General features: G+C 40.8%; 1 protein-coding gene across 13 annotated transcripts in view; it reads right to left on the reverse strand.

Moving 5' to 3' along the window:
• NCOA6 (nuclear receptor coactivator 6) overlaps positions 1-18,149 on the reverse strand; it is a 95,094-nt gene that overhangs the window by 30,357 nt on the left and 46,588 nt on the right. For 9 of the 13 annotated variants that reach the window (XR_010319254.1, XR_010319253.1, XR_010319252.1 and 6 more), the window contains exons 5-10: positions 15,809-15,931; positions 12,825-12,953; positions 10,980-11,822; positions 8,711-8,857; positions 4,909-6,025; positions 2,047-2,168 (exon numbers count right to left, since the gene is read on the reverse strand). Coding sequence is in view for 3 of the 13 variants with exons in the window: in XM_064276004.1 (XP_064132074.1) it covers positions 2,047-2,168; positions 4,909-6,025; positions 8,711-8,857; positions 10,980-11,822; positions 12,825-12,953; positions 15,809-15,931 (2,481 nt within the window). In the remaining 10 variants the exon portion in view is untranslated. The remainder of the gene's footprint in view (positions 1-2,046; positions 2,169-4,908; positions 6,026-8,710; positions 8,858-10,979; positions 11,823-12,824; positions 12,954-15,808; positions 15,932-18,149) is intronic. The other 4 variants (XR_010319257.1, XR_010319256.1, XR_010319251.1 and 1 more) reach the window with 4 other exon arrangements.

The raw sequence follows: 18,149 nt of genomic DNA on the forward strand, positions 1-18,149 counted from the left end.
ATATTTAAATTCCTTTCTGTTTTAGGCCCAAGTAATTTCTACAGGTTTAACTGTCCTTTTATCAGCATAGCCACAGCAGGCTTTTATTTTCCACATCTAGTTTGAGGCTCCCATTTTAAGAAAACTGTGATTTCTGCAAAAGCCCCTTGATGTCAGGGCTACGACAGAGAGATCCTCATGTCTTTAAAATTAGTCCACCAGATAGCACAGTAAACACCAAAGAGGACAGCACAGACAATACAGCAGCCTCTTGAACATAACAGTTAAGGGCATGGCTGCTGTCAAGTATCCAGAAGCTGGAGGCAGCAGTCCAAAGGGTACTAATGATAAGGCAGACTGGGGCTGATGAGACAGAACGGTGGTGAGGGAAAGCCAGGACACACATAGTGCCCATAACACAATCAAAACCAAATTTATTAATGAAGGGATGCAAATGCATATGCCTTCACAGGCCAGGCAGGTAGTAAAGAAGGGAGTGGGCTGGTATAACACAGTTGGAATCCTGATGACAGTGCCAAACTGGCAAAGCAGATGCTTCGTCTAAAGGCATTTACGTTCAGACTTTTGTTTAAGACACCATGACAATTCAAACACGTCATAGGCTGAATTCAGCCTGCTGGTCCCCAGTTCGCAATCTGCAGAAAGGAGGCATAAATAAATGCCTTTTAATGTTTGTGAGGATCCTTGGAATTTAAACAAGAAGAGTTCAGATGTGTCTGAGGTAAGAAGGTACCTTCCTGCTCATAATACCTTTTGGACATACCCGCCAAAGACTGGTGACCTCCCAGCCTCAACTGTGCTGCTACAACTCACTGATGCAAAGTGTGGTTGCACCTAAGCAATTCATAGGCAATAACACAAAGTACTGACATCATGATGATTCACTTTTAAAATACATAAAGGTGGATTAAAGTTTATCCTTAAAATAATGTCATTCTTACATGCCAAAAACGAAGTAGAATAACTAGTGAGAAAGAAGCAAAATGTAATCTTTTGTATGCCAGGAAAAGTGACCTAAGTAAGAAGGACTTGTGTGTCTTTTCACTGTGTCACAGCGGAATAAGGTTACAAATCATTGCTCAGGCCAAGAGTAACCAGGTATAGAGGTTCTGAGGTATAGATACTGTGGCAGCTGGTCTTGGTTCTATAACATCTAGACTGGAATGAATTAATTTTAGGCACTTTTTACTTTCTAACCCTAATTTTTAAGCATTCAGAGGATAATATTATTTTATAATCAGAGAGGGGTACAACACAGGAGGCTTCAAAAATATTAAACCTATTGCTGTTCAGTTGATTCTGACTCACAGCAACCCTATAGGACAGAGTAGAACTGCCCAGTAGGGTTTCCAAGGCTGTAATCTTTACGGAAGCGGATTGCCACATCTTTCTCCCATGGAGGGGCTGGTGGATTTGAACCACTAACCTTTCGGTTAGCAGCTGAGTGCTTAACCACTGCACCACCAGGGCTCCTTTCAACAATATTGGTATTATTTATTTATCATTAGGCTGGTTGTAGGTACATGGATGTCTATTGTGTCATTCTTTATGTATTTTTTGTGTTTTAAAGATTCATAATAAAATTTCAATAAACAAAGATAATCTTGTTTTAAACCCTGTAATTCCCTGCTCGGTGAAAACTCCAGTAGGAAAGGATGCAGGAAAGGCAGGCAAGCAGGATTAGAGTGAAAATCATCTCTCCATTTAATCTTATTCCATTTTGTTGCCAACTAGAACCATAGTATTGACAAGAATAAAGAGGCACTTCACATTTCAGTCTGATTGTATGAGTTAAAATAACTGGGAACAATTTGAGCAGAATACACGCGCGCACACACACACAAACATAAATACCTCCAGAAGTTGTATTCAAAAAATTTACTTGATATCAAACCAAAGCTTCCAAAAGTATTACACACATTAAATTGCTAAAGTAGCCTAGTTAGCAAACAAAATAAAATACGATTGTTTCCTTGAAGAGAAGGAAGCCTTGTAATGCCATGTAAATGATAAGAAGTATATAATCTTTAGCTAACGTCTTATCACCTGGTGGCCGGTTTGAAAATTCTGGCAGTTTAGGGCCTGAGTTGTCCAAGTTAATTCCTTGTTCTCCAGGCAATGATTGTTGATCAGCCTCCTCCAGACCAGCTGGGCGAGTATCCGGGGTGCTGAAAAAACACATTTTAGAGTAAACTGTCTAGTATGCACACAAAACTAGTTTAACCCCTTCCTCATTGCTGAAGAACTAAAATCTAAAATCTGTTTGTGTTATCTTTCCCGTTATTCACATCTCTCTAGTCTGAATATTCAATATTTGGCATAAAAATAATCTAGGAATTTTATTAAATGTTAAAATCCACTCAATCTAATACATGGTTATTTACTCAAATTCCTGATATAACGATTTTCAGTAACCATCCACGCCTTAGACGTTTTAAGACCTGATCTTAAATTTGGGGCTATCAACATAATAAAATACTGCTCCTGTGAAACCACACTATCTCTAAGTGTAGCTATGGGATTCAAACAGGGAGTCCAGATTGTTTCTTGTGGATATTATAATGGTAGCTCCAATAAATTCATAAAACGTTGCAAGAGGTTGTAGGTTGGCTGATGGAAACGTTATTGAGAGAACAAGGAAGGATGGTGAACACCACGAGGATAATTAATTTGGTTGCACAACGAATATTTGCACATATTCCCATTGGCTTTGGGATGCCTTCACTTTGACCTGGGTGTAGCTTATAATCTTTAGTGCGTAAGGGGACATGGAGGGAAGAATTCATGCTCAATGAAGGAAACGTATGTATTAATATCCACATTCTCGAAGAATGAGAGAGCCTCACATCCCATGTTTTGTATGTAATCTCACTCCTAGCTGCACACGTTTTTCCTACTTTAGTTTCCCTTTGCCCCCGATCTTGGTCGCCTACTTTTAGATACTTTATTTCACTGTAATTTGTGTAGTTTTACAAGCCACCCGAAATCCATTTTAGAAGCCCCAGGGCTCCAGCACATGAAAGTTTAGAACCTGAAGCAGGTCCTTAGCACATCCAGGTTCCTATACCAATTTGCTCCTTTTCCGACTTACCTCTCCCATCAAGTTACAGGCAAGCGCTCTATGGCATATTTTACTTTTAAAGAACTGAACCGCTGAAAAGTCTCAGCTATCTGGTCCAGCGCTCTCATGTAATGGATAAGAAAACAAAGGCCCAGAGAGGTATAAGAGACGGGCCCAAGGTCCCACAGTGAGCTAGTGGTAGAGCTAGGAACAGATACTCTTCCTATTAAACTTAATGTCTCCCTTTTTTTAGGAGCCCAGACGCTATATACGGCCTGTTTCACGAATGTGTAGACCCAACAAGTAAGCAATCTTCCTCAGGGCTGGGGAAGTCAGCAAAAATGAGTACTAATGGCAACCGAGTAACTTTGCAATTTTATTCCCAGACTACTGGAAAGAATAAAATATTTATTCCAACAAAAATGTTATTCCCACAGGTTGATAGAATTAAAGGATTTAACTGAGAAATAGTTATCAGAAAAAATTAAATAATTAATGGGCTTATTAAGTCTGAATTCAGGAAAACTTCAGTTGTTTACAACTGTTGGTTTTTAATGGATAAAATTCAAGTAGCAGCAAGTGAGTATACTGGAGAGCAGCCAAAGAAATATTGGAAGGCTGGGAGAAAAGTAGTTGCTTTTACTTTGAACATTTAAGCTAGTTTAAATAAAACCCCCCTATCTTCTATAGCTGTGGCAATTTATTTCAATTAACCTGTTCTACATCATTAGTCACTATTCCCCGTTAATAAGTGTCTATGAACTTCAGTTTTATGATTAAAGGCAGAAAATCCAGCCCAATCAATGTTTCTTCTGGAAACATTTTATCAAAGACAAAGACATGACTTAGCTTCAGGAAATAAAATATATAATTTGTTAATTGCCCTTCTTTGCTGTGATCTTGCAAAAAAACTCTCCTGGAGAGTCTTTACCGAAAGAGTAATTGATTTAAAAGGTCCAATTATCTTAGCTGGGGTTTTAAGTGTCTAGGGATGATAAAACCCAAACCCACTGCCGTCCCATCAATTCATAGTGACCCTACCGGACAGAGAAGAACTGCCCCATAGGTTTCCAAGGCTGTAAATCTTTATGGAAGCAGACTGCCACATCTTTCTCCCACAGGGATGATAAAAAGCCTTTAAAACAAAGACGCCTGGGCAAAAAAAAAAAAAAACACACTGGGCCTCTCTGGTTCCCCAACAGCCACTAATTACAAGCCTAAAGCCAAGTGCCTAGTGGAGCTGCAGGACAGTCACACGGGCTATCTTCAGCAATGAGTGCCATAACCTCTCTGAAACTACAGACTTAAGAGGCACATTAGTCAACTGCAATGCATGAACCCTATCTGAATCTGTATTTGAGCAAACTGTGAAAAAAAATAACTTAAGACAAGGAAATTGGAACATTGTCCAGATATTTGAGAATAGTGAGGAAGTCCAGTAAAACCTGCAAAAGCTAGAACGTGTATAAGGCAGAAACCTGCCTTATATTTTCCACTAACAGCGACACAAAAGTGGTGAGACTGCACCCTGTCAAAGGCGGAAACCTTGCAAGACCCAGAAAAACAAGGCAGTCCCATCGAGTTCGGGCTCTCATGGGTTTCACCGTATTCATTTTTCTAGGTATGCTGATTGCACTCCTATTTACAAAGTGAATTTGCTTTAAAATAATCAAAGGGGGAGAGTATAAATGAAGGCAAGATAGGCTATGAACTGATAATTCTTGAAGCAGGGGAATTTCGTTAAACTACTATAATTTTTTATATGTTTAAAATTTACCATCAAAAAAGTTGTTCATGCAGAAACAAATAAGTTGTTCACACAGAAACAAATAAACATCACCACCTACTTTAGATCTTGCTGACTATTTTTCTTCTTCCGAGGGGGTTTCTTCTTCTTCGGTTTATTTGCATTGGTATTATTCTGTTTATTATTTACCCCAAAATGGCCTGCAGAAATGTCACTTTGCAATAAGTTGACCAACAATGGGCTTGTTAGCGTGACATCCTTATTGACAGGGAAGCCTGGATTCTGACCACAGGACATCTGATTTCCATTGGGTGTTCCAGTGAAAGGTGCACTGAAAGGCATCCCATGGCCTGAGAAGTGGTTTCCCGAGGCACTGTTTCCCTGCATGGCCTGCACGTGCGGGGGAACCATGTTGGTTTGTTGCATGCTAACATCAGGCATCATCTGAGACAAGCTGACGTCATTATTTGCCGTAGTAGCAGGATCACCATGCTGCTGGGCCATGTGTGGGCTGGGCCCTGGTGGCCGCAGGACCTGCCCCTGAATCCCCATAACCTGAGACGGGCTGCTGTTCACGGGCCCTTGCTGGGGCAGCATCTGTCCTGACATCTGTCCCGTAAACTGCACCATGTTTCCTTGCATGTTGGGAGTTGGTCCCCTCATTATCTGTGCTGGTCCCGGCATGACAGTGGATTGGTTCTGAGTGTTAAATTGCTGCTTATTCCCCTGCATCTGATTGGTCATGATCTGCTCTATCATTGGGTTCTGTTGGAGCAAAACTTGCCCCTGAGGCCCCATCATCTGGTTATGTGGTGCCATCATTTGTGGGCCCTGCTGGGGAAGCATCTGTTTGGGTGGGGTCATCCTTTGGGGCGAGGGCCCAAGATTTTGGCTCTGAGGATTCACCATCATCTGGCCCTGTGGCATAAGCTGGGCCCTCGAGAGGATCATGGAGTTCTGAGGGTTTAAAGTTCCTTGTTGCTGGACCATCTGGCCCTGGGAGGGCACAACCTGTTGGTGCATGCCCATCAGCTGAGATGGTGGGCCCTGCTGGGGCTGGCCTTGGATGTTGCCCAGGTTCACCTGAGGAACCCCAGAACTACCAGCCTGCTGGTTGTTCATGTTGCCATGAATTCCCATGAGGCTGGGCTGCATCATACTTGGTGGCCCGTGGGACACCTGCATCTGGTTTTGAGGTGGGCCGGATCCTTGACCACCTTAAAAAAAAAAAAAAGGGCAGTTTCAGATATTAAAAAAAAAAATTAGAAAGATACCCAACACTCATATCTCCACCGACCAATACAAACAAATAAATGTGCTGTGCTTAACATACTTTCTGTGGATTCCTCAACTGTGGAGATTTGACTATTGCCAAATTGTTCACCTTCTCAATGACCATCCAATAGAGAAGGGAAAACAGTTTCTTTACTCCTATTTGGTAAATTAAAGGTAACATTTTCACAAACCAATTAAGTTTACTGTCAGTTAAATAAAAAGAGAAAGGCAGCATCTTGTTTTAAAATGACTTGTGGCTACCTCAGGATAAAGAAGATTAATTAAAAGTACTACAGGCTGGTGAAAAGAAGTCCTGGTGGCACGGTGGTTAAAGCATTTGGCTACTAACCACAAGGTCGCCAGTTTGAACCCACCAGCTGCTCTGTGGGAGAAAGACGCGGCAGTCAGCTTCCATAAAGATTTAGAGTCTTGGAAACCCTGTGGGGCAGTTCTACTCTGTCCTATACAGTTGCTATGAGTTGGAATCGACTTGACGGCAGTGGGTTTGGGTTTTTTTTTTGGATAGGCTAGTGAACTAAGCTCTGCTTTAGGTAAGCCAAGGAAACAATGTCATGTGTCCTCTCAGAAAAATTTCAACAATGTTGAGAAGACCTTTAAAAATGCTTCTTGGGAAAATTAATGACTCTCAAAGGCTATGTGCAAGATATATATTTGGATGCTGCACTTGAAAGAAAGGAACACCTAATACTTCCTACGGACAGATCTCCTCTGCCACAGATGTGGTAAAAATTATTCAATCTTGATTTGGAAGCTGAGCCTCTGGTGGGACTCAACTGACAGACAACCCATCTGGAAGCTTACAGGCACAGGATGGTTAACAAGGGATATTAAAACTTTAGTGACCGTCTTCTGTGGCAGTCCCTGGTGGCCCATATGGGACATGTTCTATTTTCAGTTATTTCTAATTTAAACAAAAATTGCCTGCTGCCTTGCTGCAGTGTTTGCTTATTGTTGGGTCCTTGGGATTTTCCTACGGCTACTTGCATTATCTCCCCCTTTTTACTGAATACCTTCTAGCTTATTTTATCTTTTTCACTTTTAAGTGGGGACTAGAAAAGTGGCAGTCACAATGTAGTTCTGAGGCCAGCCAGGTAGGCAAGGGACAAACTGTCCCTTGTTCACACTGTACAAACTTTTCACGAATCCCAAGGAGGATTTTCTAAACCAGTCTTATAAACTGTTAAACTTGAACCCCATGACTACTATTTAACAGTACTCATCTCAGTGTACACTCGTTCAATTTATTACTTATTTGTTTACTGGGAACCTAATATATACGAGGTACTTTTGGTGCTGAGATAATAGTGATAAACAAGATAAACCAAATCCCCTGCTCCCTTAGAGCTTATAGTCTATTTGGCAAAAGAAACAATAAACAAGTATTTTTTTCAGGAAGTGGTAAAAGTTAAGATGAGAAAAAAAGTAGGGTAAGAGGACAGAAAATGATAAAGAAGAGTAAAGCTACTTTAGATAGGATAAATGGGGGAAATCAAAACAATACATGCATGTGAAAGGTACCATATAAAAATACAAGACAGCTGTGCCAGGGTGGAGGAATTATGAATGATTTTATCACTATTCTAAAATGTCCTATAAAAAACATGAATTTATATAACTCAGGAAGTTAGTTTTCACATTTGCAGATAGGGAACGTCAAGTAGCTTACCCTACCCTTCTCTTGAACTATACCCTTCAAGAGATAAATTGAAAATTCTTTAAAATTAAGTCAAGGCTTGTCTCACTCCTTAGTGATGTACAATTAAAGTTGGAACCACATAACGAAATTAACTCGAAGTAAGGATGGGTGTTCAGAAAATGTTTGTGCTAATTCAGTCCAAGTCGCCTGAATGAGAAAGAGTAAGAGGATTAGTCATGTGGCACCTAAGAAACCAGAAACATAAAGTCTGGGCTTATAGGTTACTGCTTTACTAACACTTTTAAGTCTTTTTTTTTTTTTTTTAATTAATGTTTTAGCTCCATCCTATCCCCCCTCCAAAATTTCTTCTTATATACAATACACTGTTGGCATGACACTCAATATGAACAAAGCTAACACATACTATATAGAGAGTTTGAGGCTGCATTTGTCCAAATGTGCCATGTGCCTCCATGCCTTTGTACCTGTGGTTCAAAGTGTTTCTGCCCACTGCCTGAGTAAGCTCTACCTCGGGGTTAGCAAACAATGGCCTGTGGGTTAAATTTAGCCCCACTGCCTTTTCACAAATAAACAGTGTTTGGGACACTGCCATACTCATTCATTTATGAACTGTCTATGGCTGCTTTTGCACTATAACAGCAGAATTGAGTAGCTGCAAGAGACTTCATAATCTGTAAAGACTAAAATATTTACTATCTGGTCCCTTACAGAAAAATTTGCTGTCCCTTGTTTTAACTCAAGTTTCAACTCCTTCTCTTAGTTGTTTCAGGTTCCTGAGACATTTTACCTACTTTTAATATATCAGTTATTGCCCTGAAAGAAAAATTATTTTGGGGTTTGAAATTAGGGGGGTGGCCCGGACTTAACTGGTACATACCCCTGCCTGCTAGCAGGGTATCTACCACACTGTGCTTAATAAGTGCTGGCTGAATAATGGCAGAAGACAAACCTGCATGCTGGACATTTTGATTTGCTTGCAGCTGAGGGGCTCCTGAATTCCCAGGGGTGGTTGCTGTGGTCGAAGGCACCTGACCTTGCATAAAGTTCGGATTGGCCTGTCCTGCTGAGAAGCCAGGTGGGAGGCGTTTAGGCATTCCTTAATAGAAAACAATGAGTAAGGCAGTTACCTAGCAAATTCATACTCTTGCTTAGATGTGGAATGAATAAGGAAGATGAGCTGCATGAAGTCTCCACTGGCTTAGCTCTCTGTCACACTGGTAGGATCTTTAATAATAAGGTTGGGAAAGATGGTTAAAAAAATCAACACAATCTCTTACATGAGCATTGTCAAAATGAAAAAGAAATACTAAAAAATTTACACTTAGAACATGCCAAGGAAAAGATGGCAATCTGCTCCCTAAGTGTGATCTGAGGCCACGCCACAGCAAGGTTTGAGGGCTCACTTTTCTCTGTAGTACAATGGACCCCAAAACTTCACATACTTTAACACAGGCACCAAAAGAATACACTAAATTCTCTCATATTCAAACATATAAACAAAGAGCTGGGTCCTGTTATTAAGGATGGATAGGTGATTTGTTTTCCTTGAGGGAAATGGATGACAATCTCCTTTACAGAAACTCCCCCCACACCCCCAATATTGTGCTTGTCTCTTTGGAATAGACAGGAGATTAGAAACAGTTCACAGGAGCTTCAAAGTGAAGCTATATTAAATTTATCATTATGCCTTACCCTCATAAGGTTTTCTGCAATTCTGACAGCTATGGTACCAAAAACCATGCTCTAATGAAATCTTACTAAAGTATTATTTCCTTTTATAGGAAGGCCTAATTTCAGAGAACAAATTTGTAATAAGGAGAATCTCAGACCCACTCACTGTTTATCACGCAGGCCTTGATGTGGCCAGATCACCTAGGTGAGCACATCATCTGCTCCATGAAAGCATCAAGACCTAAGGCTCACTTAAAACTTCCTTGAATTAGTCCATTTATTATTTTTTAGGGCTAAATTTTCAATGCCCTGAAAAACACTTTTTATAGACAAATATGCATTTGTCTTTCTTTAGCAGTGACAAGTCCCCATTTGCATGCTTCCACTGTAATTAAGTCAGTACCCAGCTTCTACTGATCCAGGGCGAGATGCCCAGAACAGTGAAGTTTGGAGCTGAAACTTACTTGCTTTTTCTAAAAACTTCTTAGAATTCAAATATTAGCACCTGCATGTCAGCAAAATTAATTACAAGAGATTGAAAGGCTGATGAGCAACTTAATTTCACCAGAAACCATGGGAACATGCCTTTGCTATGTTGCACTGAAGATGCAAGGGTTTTTTCTGGGTAGGCAATGGGTGTCTTTCGGTGGGGTTATGTTTATCAGATGACACAGTTACTCGACACTCTATATTCTCTACTAAAAAGCTCCAAGCACATTCATGTGCACTAGATCAATGATTAATAAGAATAAACAATAAACATGGAGATGGATAAGTTTTACTGGAATCGTTTTACCTCTCACACATTAAGCTCCATTGCTTTCTCTTCATACAAGAGGCACCTTACAAAATAAATAAATAAATCTCCTTTAGGTATAACTGGTGGAATTCCCTCTCTAAGGAGCAGGCATTGGCATTATAAAACTATAAAAGTCAATGATTTCTGAACTTACTCAACCCTTTAATACTGTAACCAAATTTAACAATTACCATGCTTACTATTTTACTAACTAGGATAATCAAAATTGATAATTACAAGGGTCTTTTTCCCATTAAGACCCCGTACTTATCTCTTCATTTTTGCTCTATTGCATAATCTTAAATTTTTCAACAGCTGAGCAGTTTAAGTTGTTAATAAAATGCATGTTTCTTATAAACCCAGAAACCCCAGTGCCGACTCATAGTGACCCTATAAGACAGAGTAGAACCGCCTCGTAGAGTTTCCAAGGAGCCAGGGTTTCCATGTTTCTTATACACATTTAAATTTACTAGAACAAGATAAGCAAAAATAATTTGGAAAACAAAAAAGACATCTCTACATTAAATTTTATCTGTCTTTTTATCCAGAGGGCTAGCTTAAATTTTACCAGTAAGATGCTACATAATACATCAAGTTAATTAAGTTATATCAAGTGTCACCAGCATATCCACAAAATCAAATGATTATATCCTTATTTCACTCCCCTCCATTAACTCTAAAGCTGGAAGTTCTACTAAGATCTATCTCCAGCAAATTAACCAACACAAACAGCTTCAGTGTTCCTCACCTCCTAGGCCTGGATGTAAACTCTGTGGCCCCTGGTTTGGTGGTTGCTGCTGCATCACCATGAAGTTAGGTGGCACATTTCCCTGTTGAACCATAGGATTCCGACCTGGAGAGCTGACAGGCTGCTGAAATCCCTGGGGAAGTGTGCTATTTTGAGGTGGCCTTGGTCCCATCTGCTGCTGAGTTTGGTTAACCGTTGGGGAGGATGCAGGAGACCCCTGCTGGAAGGAGGAGGGTGAGGAGGCAGGAGACTTGTTGGTGAGGTGGGGCTGCTGCAGGGGGGTCGGGACCCTGGAAGGCCCTCCCTGTAAGCTCTTCAGCTGAGGAGCTGTGAACTGGCCTGGATTGCTCATCTGAGGAAAGTTTGTATGGGCTTGTGAGGCTTGCTGGCTGCCAAAGGGATATGGAGGGGGAGGGTGGGAAGGTGTCTGTACCGTGGCTAAGGATGGTCTTGCCTGGAGCTGCTGTGGCATTGGGCCAGGCAGAGGAGCCTTCTTCCATCCTTGGTTTGCAGTCATTGTGCCCAGAGAACCCTGGGCTGGAGGAGGCTGAAGGGCTCCAGAAGGCAGCTGGTTCCAGCCCGGAGGAACAGGCACCTGAGTTGGGGCAGTAAATTGGGGTCGAATTCCCTGTGGCTGCTGCTGATGTTGCTGTGGAGGTCTTGCTTGCAACTGTTGCTGCTGCTGCTGCTGTTGTTGCTGCTGCTGCAGCTGAGGAAAATTAGCAGGGGTCATTTGTCTGTTCACAGGAACAGACTGCATTGGATGGTGTGGAGGAGCTAAAGATCCTGAGGGATGACTTTGCTGCTGTACATGGAGCCCAGAGAGGAGTGGATCCATTGCGTCTGTATTATAAAGACAGTCAACAAAGCAATAATTAACCTATTGCAACCTAGATCCTAGTGCAAAGTGCAATGGTTTGGCAATTCTGCAAATACATAGTAAAACCTACTGGTGGTTGTTGTTATTGTCACTGAGTGCTGTTGAGTCGATTCCGACTCAGAGCAACCCAATGTGGCAGAGTAGAGCTGTTCCCATAGGGTTTTCTAGGCTGTGATCTTTATGGGAACAGATTGGCAGGTCTTTCTCCCATTCAGCTGCTGGGTGGGTATGAACCGCAAACCTATCGGTTAGCAGCCGAGCACCTAACCATTGCTCCACCCAAATAAACAACAACAAAAAAAAACCCAGTGCCATCGACTCCACTCTGACTCATAGCAACCCTGGGCTCCCAAAGCCTGCTGGTCCTCAACAAAATATGAGCACCTCCTATGCGCAGAGCAACGTGCCAAGATGATAGAAAAATGAATCCTGGCTAATAAGAGCTTATGGTTCAACAGTAGATGTAAGGGCCAAACACAAAATGTAGAGAACAGTGTTTTCCAGGGCATATTCTGGGGAACTATTTTAATTAGTGTTTTAAGAAAAACAAAACAAAAAACACAGTCAATTATATTTGGGAAATACTGGACTTAACAACCTTAAACAGGTTTCTTCACTGCAGGACTCTCAGTACTTCCAATACGTTAATCTTGAATCTCCAGGAGGGAGAGTCAAGTATGCTGCACTTCCTAAACTTACTTGACTACAGAATTCTCTGTCATGGAGTATTGTGCAGGACAAATATGGCAGGGTACACTCTTTTGGGAATGTTGGGAGTAGAATTAATAAAGAGCACAATGAGAAAGTCTGAGAAGGAAAATGATGAAGAAATCAGAGCAATTTTATAAAGAAAGTGGCATCTGAGTAGGGCAATTAGGAATTTGGCATCACAGACAGCTGAATTTTGTAATGATACCTGTAGGGAGTTCCGGCCCCTTCAATCCTCAAAGATTGGAGATGATTACCTGATTGAGAAGCAGGGCGAGGAGTCCTGGGCTGCAGCTCTGGATTGGGGCCTGGTGCCATCATGGAAGATGACACGTTTCCACCCTGGGGTATCATAACAGTGGCAGGGCTGGTCATCCTTATTAATCCTAGAAAAAAAAAATCCCTAAAATAGAATACTGGATTTGGCACAATTTTTGCTTTTAATGAAATATTTCAAAATATAAAAAGATACGGAAAATTTCTGTACCCATCACCCAGCTTGTTTAAACATTTTGCTCTTATCTCTTTCAGAGCAGAAGCCCCCTACTCCTTCCCAATCCCATTCCATTCCTTCCCTCTTACCTTGGAATTGGGTTAACATTGCCTATTCTACATATGCAGGTAAACTGCATAGTTTTTTGTACACTTTTAATCTCTGTATAAGTGGCACCATATTATATGTATTCTTCTTCAATTTTTTTCTTTGCTTAATGTTTCTGAGACTCATCCATGTAAATACATGTAGCTCTAGTTCATTCACCTTGACTGCTATAATAGTATGTCATCATATGGAACATCTATTCTCCTGCTAATGAATAATAAGGTTTTTTCCCTAACTTTTCACTACTACAATTTTGCAATGTCATGTATTCTTGTGGACATATGCGAGAGTATACTTAGACTATATACTTAGAATTGCTAGGTTTTAGTTAACTGCTGTCAAGTCAACTCCGACTCATGGTGACCGCATGTGTGTCAGGATAGAACTATTCTTCCTAAGTTTTTAATGTTTTGGAAGCAGATTTCCAGGCCTTTCTTCCAAGGTGCCTCTACATGGACCGGAACTTATAACTTTTTGGTTAACAGCCAAGCGTGTTCACTGCTTGCACCATCTAGGGACTCCTTTTAAAGCATAAAAAAAAAAAAGCATCTTCAAATTTACTAAAAAAAAATATTGGCAAATTGCTAGTTGTTGCTGTTCTGTGCTGTCAAGTCCCTATCAGCAGAACTGCCCCATATGGTTTTCTAGGCTATAATCTTTATGGAAGCAGATCGCCAGGCCTGTCCTCCAAGGTTTGAACGACCAATCTTTCAGCTAATAGTCAAGCACTTAACCATTTGTGCCACACAGGAACTCTGAAAGCCACTAGGATAGTGAAGAGAGCACTGAATTGGGAGTTAGGAGGTCTATGATGTTAGCTCACTACTACTTGACCCTGGGAAAATCACTTCCCTCCTGTGGGTTCCACAGCTTTCTCAGCTTTAAATGAGAGAGCCAATTTAATTCTAATGTTCTGTGATTCTAGAGAAAGTTCAACGTCTGAAGAAGAAACTTTAGGATTATTAGAAAAGGATTCGTTAGTTTTGGTGATGGGTAAGGCAATATCAGATTCAGGTGAAGTCAGCACAACATGACCAGGGTAAAAGATGACATTAAGAAGCACACAAGAATAAGAGATGATTTTGCGAAAAGTCACAACATATATACTTTTTTAACAAAAGTAATTACAACCAAAACATATGTATGTGGCTACCCAGGTAGATATGTACGCTTATACATGTAAAGGGAAGCACGTATGAATACACCAGTGTGCACGTACAGGCCCTTCTGTAGGCAAGTGTATACACGTGTGCCTGTTTGCTATGTATATGTTTATATATAAAATAAAGCACGTGGGGGGAAGTTACAGACACTTCCTAGATATAACCAAGCACCTCGCAGGATTGGGTTACCAAGTTTGAAGTTGGGGGTAACTTGGTCAGTTAGTACAACATAGCTCATAAAGATAATGTTCTACATCCTAGTGTGATGAGTAGCTTCTGGGGTCCTAAAAGCTCGCAAGCTGCCATCTAAGGTACAATTATTGGTCTCTACGCATCTGGAGTAAAAGAGAAAGAAGGAAACCAAAGAGTCAAAGAAACTAGTCTACAGGACTAATAGTGTACACAAACCACGGCCTCATCTACCTTGAGACCGGAAGAACTAGTTGGTCCCCGGCTACCACTACCGACCATTCTCACCAGGGACATAATAGATGGTCCCAGATAGAATGGGGGAAAATGTAGAACAAAACTCAAATTCCTAAAAAAAAAGCCAGACTTACTGGACTGGTAGAGACTAGAGGAACCTCCGAGACTATCACCCTAGGATACCCTTTAAACTTAGGACTCAAACCACTCCTAGAGGTCACCTGTCAGTCAAAAGACAGAGTAGCTCATAAAATAAATAATAACACCTGTGAGTACTGTGCTTTTCTAAACAACCATCTAAACGAGACCTAATGGACAACATTTACCCTAGACCAAAGATGAGAATGTAAAGGAGGACAAGGAAGCTAGCCTAATGGAAACAGAACAACCAGAATGGAAATAATGACAACGCTGACACATTGTGAACAGTATAATCAATGTCACTGAAGGATATATTTACAAATGGATGAATGAGAACCTAATATGCTATGCGAATTTCCTCCAAAATCACAATAACATATTTTTTTAAAAAAGAAAGAACGCTTTAAACGTAACACTCAAATTTTAAATACATAATTAGACAGGTTCTCCCACATACTTCTGCAGATTTCACATAAGCACATAAGAACTCTGAGGTCACAGGTAATCAGCCTCAGAAAATGTGACAGGGAGTTGGAAAGCTACATTCTCCACTACATTGTAAACATCCTAAGGGTAGAAAATTTTTTATTCATTTTTATTTCCAACACTTAGCACAGGCCCTGACATACAACAGGAACCCAATAAATGTTTGCTGCATGGCTCAGTGCTCATCTACCTTTAAGCATGAGCCCAAAAGACTGCAAAGGCTATATGGTCCATGCACTGTGGCCCTAGCCTCCTGAGGATGATCCATGTCTTGCTTTTCTGATCCATCAAATAAAAATACTGGTGTGTCACCTGAGCCTCACCTATCTTGCTGGACCCAAATGATTACACATCTGCAAATAAAGCAAAAAAAAAAAAAAAATGAAACTAGTAAGACGTCATGCAGCTGAATGGGAGATCTCACCTGGCCCACCTGCCATGGGAAATCCTGCCTCCATCCTAACTGAATTTCCAGCTCCCACAGGTCCGTTCATTCTTACATCTTGGTTTCGGTTCTGAGCCAAAGCCAGGTTGATAGCACCTTCCCCTGAAAATGACAGTCAGGTTATAAAAAGGAAATCATCACAATAAGGAAAACCAAGGTAAATTTTGTTCAAAGACAGGTACACAAGAGCCCTAATTTTCTGTGTTTAAAGAATTATGGTAAGTTTATCACCACAAAAAGCCTAAGTTCAACACTGTACGGCTCCTCGTCAACCCCATCTGAGCGGGTTCACCTACACGGGGCACAAGGAAAACATTACAACCAATTCTCACCTACAATGCGACAAACAGGGATCATCAATGGTGCTTAGCGTTCATAGAGAGCTCGGAGCTCTGGACACCGATTTTCAACCAGCCCATCAATTTTTTTGTGGGGGGATGTGGGGGAGAATAAACACTCTCAGAAATCCCAAAATTCTAGATTTCCTTTTGGGAATTTATGATCAGAGGTATAAGGAGGCTTGACGGGGAAAGAACGGATGATGTAGGGACAACTGTAATACTTGTGGGCAAAATACCAATTCCTTTTCATTAATTGCAGCGGATTTCCAGCAGAAAAATTCATGCAATGAAGTAGATAGACTGTTACTATTTACTTCTGAGACACCTAATGATAAGACCAATATTTGTACAGGATTTTTAACGTTACAAAATTTTATCTATTTGAGCCTCACAGTAGTCTGGTAGGTAATACGTCACTAGAAATGCTCCAATTAAGTAGGTCCTAAACTTTGAGGCAACTTAAATCCTACTTGGTCTAATGGCAAAAAAGATTTCTGAAACAAGCTTTAGAGTGATTCCTGCACTTAATCGAAAATTTTGACTACTGTTGTATGGAGGAAACCCCGGTGGTGTAGTGGTTAAGTGCTATGGCTGCTGACCAAGAGGTCGGCAGTTCAAATCCATCAGGCCCTCCTTGGAAACTCTGGGACAGTTCTACCCTGTTCTATAGGGTCACTATGAGTCAAAATCAACTCGACAGCCTTGGGTTTGGTTTCTTTGGTTTGGTTGTATGGAAGACAGCACCACCTTGTGGACAAATAGAAGTACAGCTAGCCCGTGGCTAAAGAAAGGCTGCATTCACCTGAGTCCTTTCTTAATGTGGGGTACTGGTTGGCAGAGCGAGCTGATAAAGCAAGAAGCTAATGAGGGCACAACAGTTTCTTCTGTCTGGTCCCTGATCCAGATTATTACATATTTTATCCAGGGAGGTGGGAGGGCCGTAGGCAGCAAATATCCTATCAGTAAGGGACCAATCACCGCGGGCTACAAGATACTCTAAACTTGCCTATGGGAATTGGGAGCAAAAGAGAAAGAAAACACAGGGCTTCAGGGTTTTGTTTTTTTTTTCACCAAAGGGAAGGAACCGTTAATATACCAAACTTACTAAGACATTGTAAGAAAGAGTATTATTCTAGAAATAGTTACCAGATCATATTACTCCTTTGGTTTAAAACTGCTCAACTGTTCAATTGAACAACTGCTCAATTATTTTAGAAATAAAAGCCAAACTCCTTGTGAAGACATCTAAGACCTCAAATTATCTACCTATCCCAGTGATATTCAACAGAAATGTAACATATAATTTAAAATTTTCTAGAAGCCACATTACAAAGGTAAAAAGAAACTGGTGAAATTAATTCCAACATATTTCATATTTAATTCAAGACATCCAATGTATTGTTTCAACATGTAATATAAAAATTATTGATGAGATTATTTTACATTCTTTTTTGGGCGGGGTACTAAGTTCTCAAAATCCAGTGTGTATTTTACATTCGAAGTTCATGTCATTTTAGATGAATCATACTTCCAGTACTCAGTAGCCACATGCGGCTTACAACTACCTTACTGAACCCAGATCTAGCCCGTGCCTACCTCTCCAACTTCATCTCATGCTATTTTCACCTTCAGTAATAAGGATTCAGCCTCAGTGACTCTTTTTAGTTTCTTATGCCACAAAGCTGCCTCTCATCTCAAGGTCTCTGCGCATGCTATTCCCTCCGTCTAGAACAGTTCTCCTGCACACTTCACATAGGCAACTTCTCAATTTCCATGTAAGCTTAAGTGTCACATGTCCAAAACGGCCTCACCCAGCCATCTTACCCAAGGTTAAAAAAAAAAAATTGTCTGGAGTTGATTCCGACTCATGGCAACCCCGTGTGTGTCAGAGTATATTGTGCTCCATACAGTTGTCAATGACTGATTTTTCAGAATTAGATCACCAGGCCATTCTTCCGAGGTGCCTCTCAGTGGACTCC

This window comes from Loxodonta africana, chromosome 24 (assembly GCF_030014295.1).
Source record: "Loxodonta africana isolate mLoxAfr1 chromosome 24, mLoxAfr1.hap2, whole genome shotgun sequence".
In the NCBI taxonomy this organism is placed as follows: domain Eukaryota; kingdom Metazoa; phylum Chordata; class Mammalia; order Proboscidea; family Elephantidae; genus Loxodonta; species Loxodonta africana.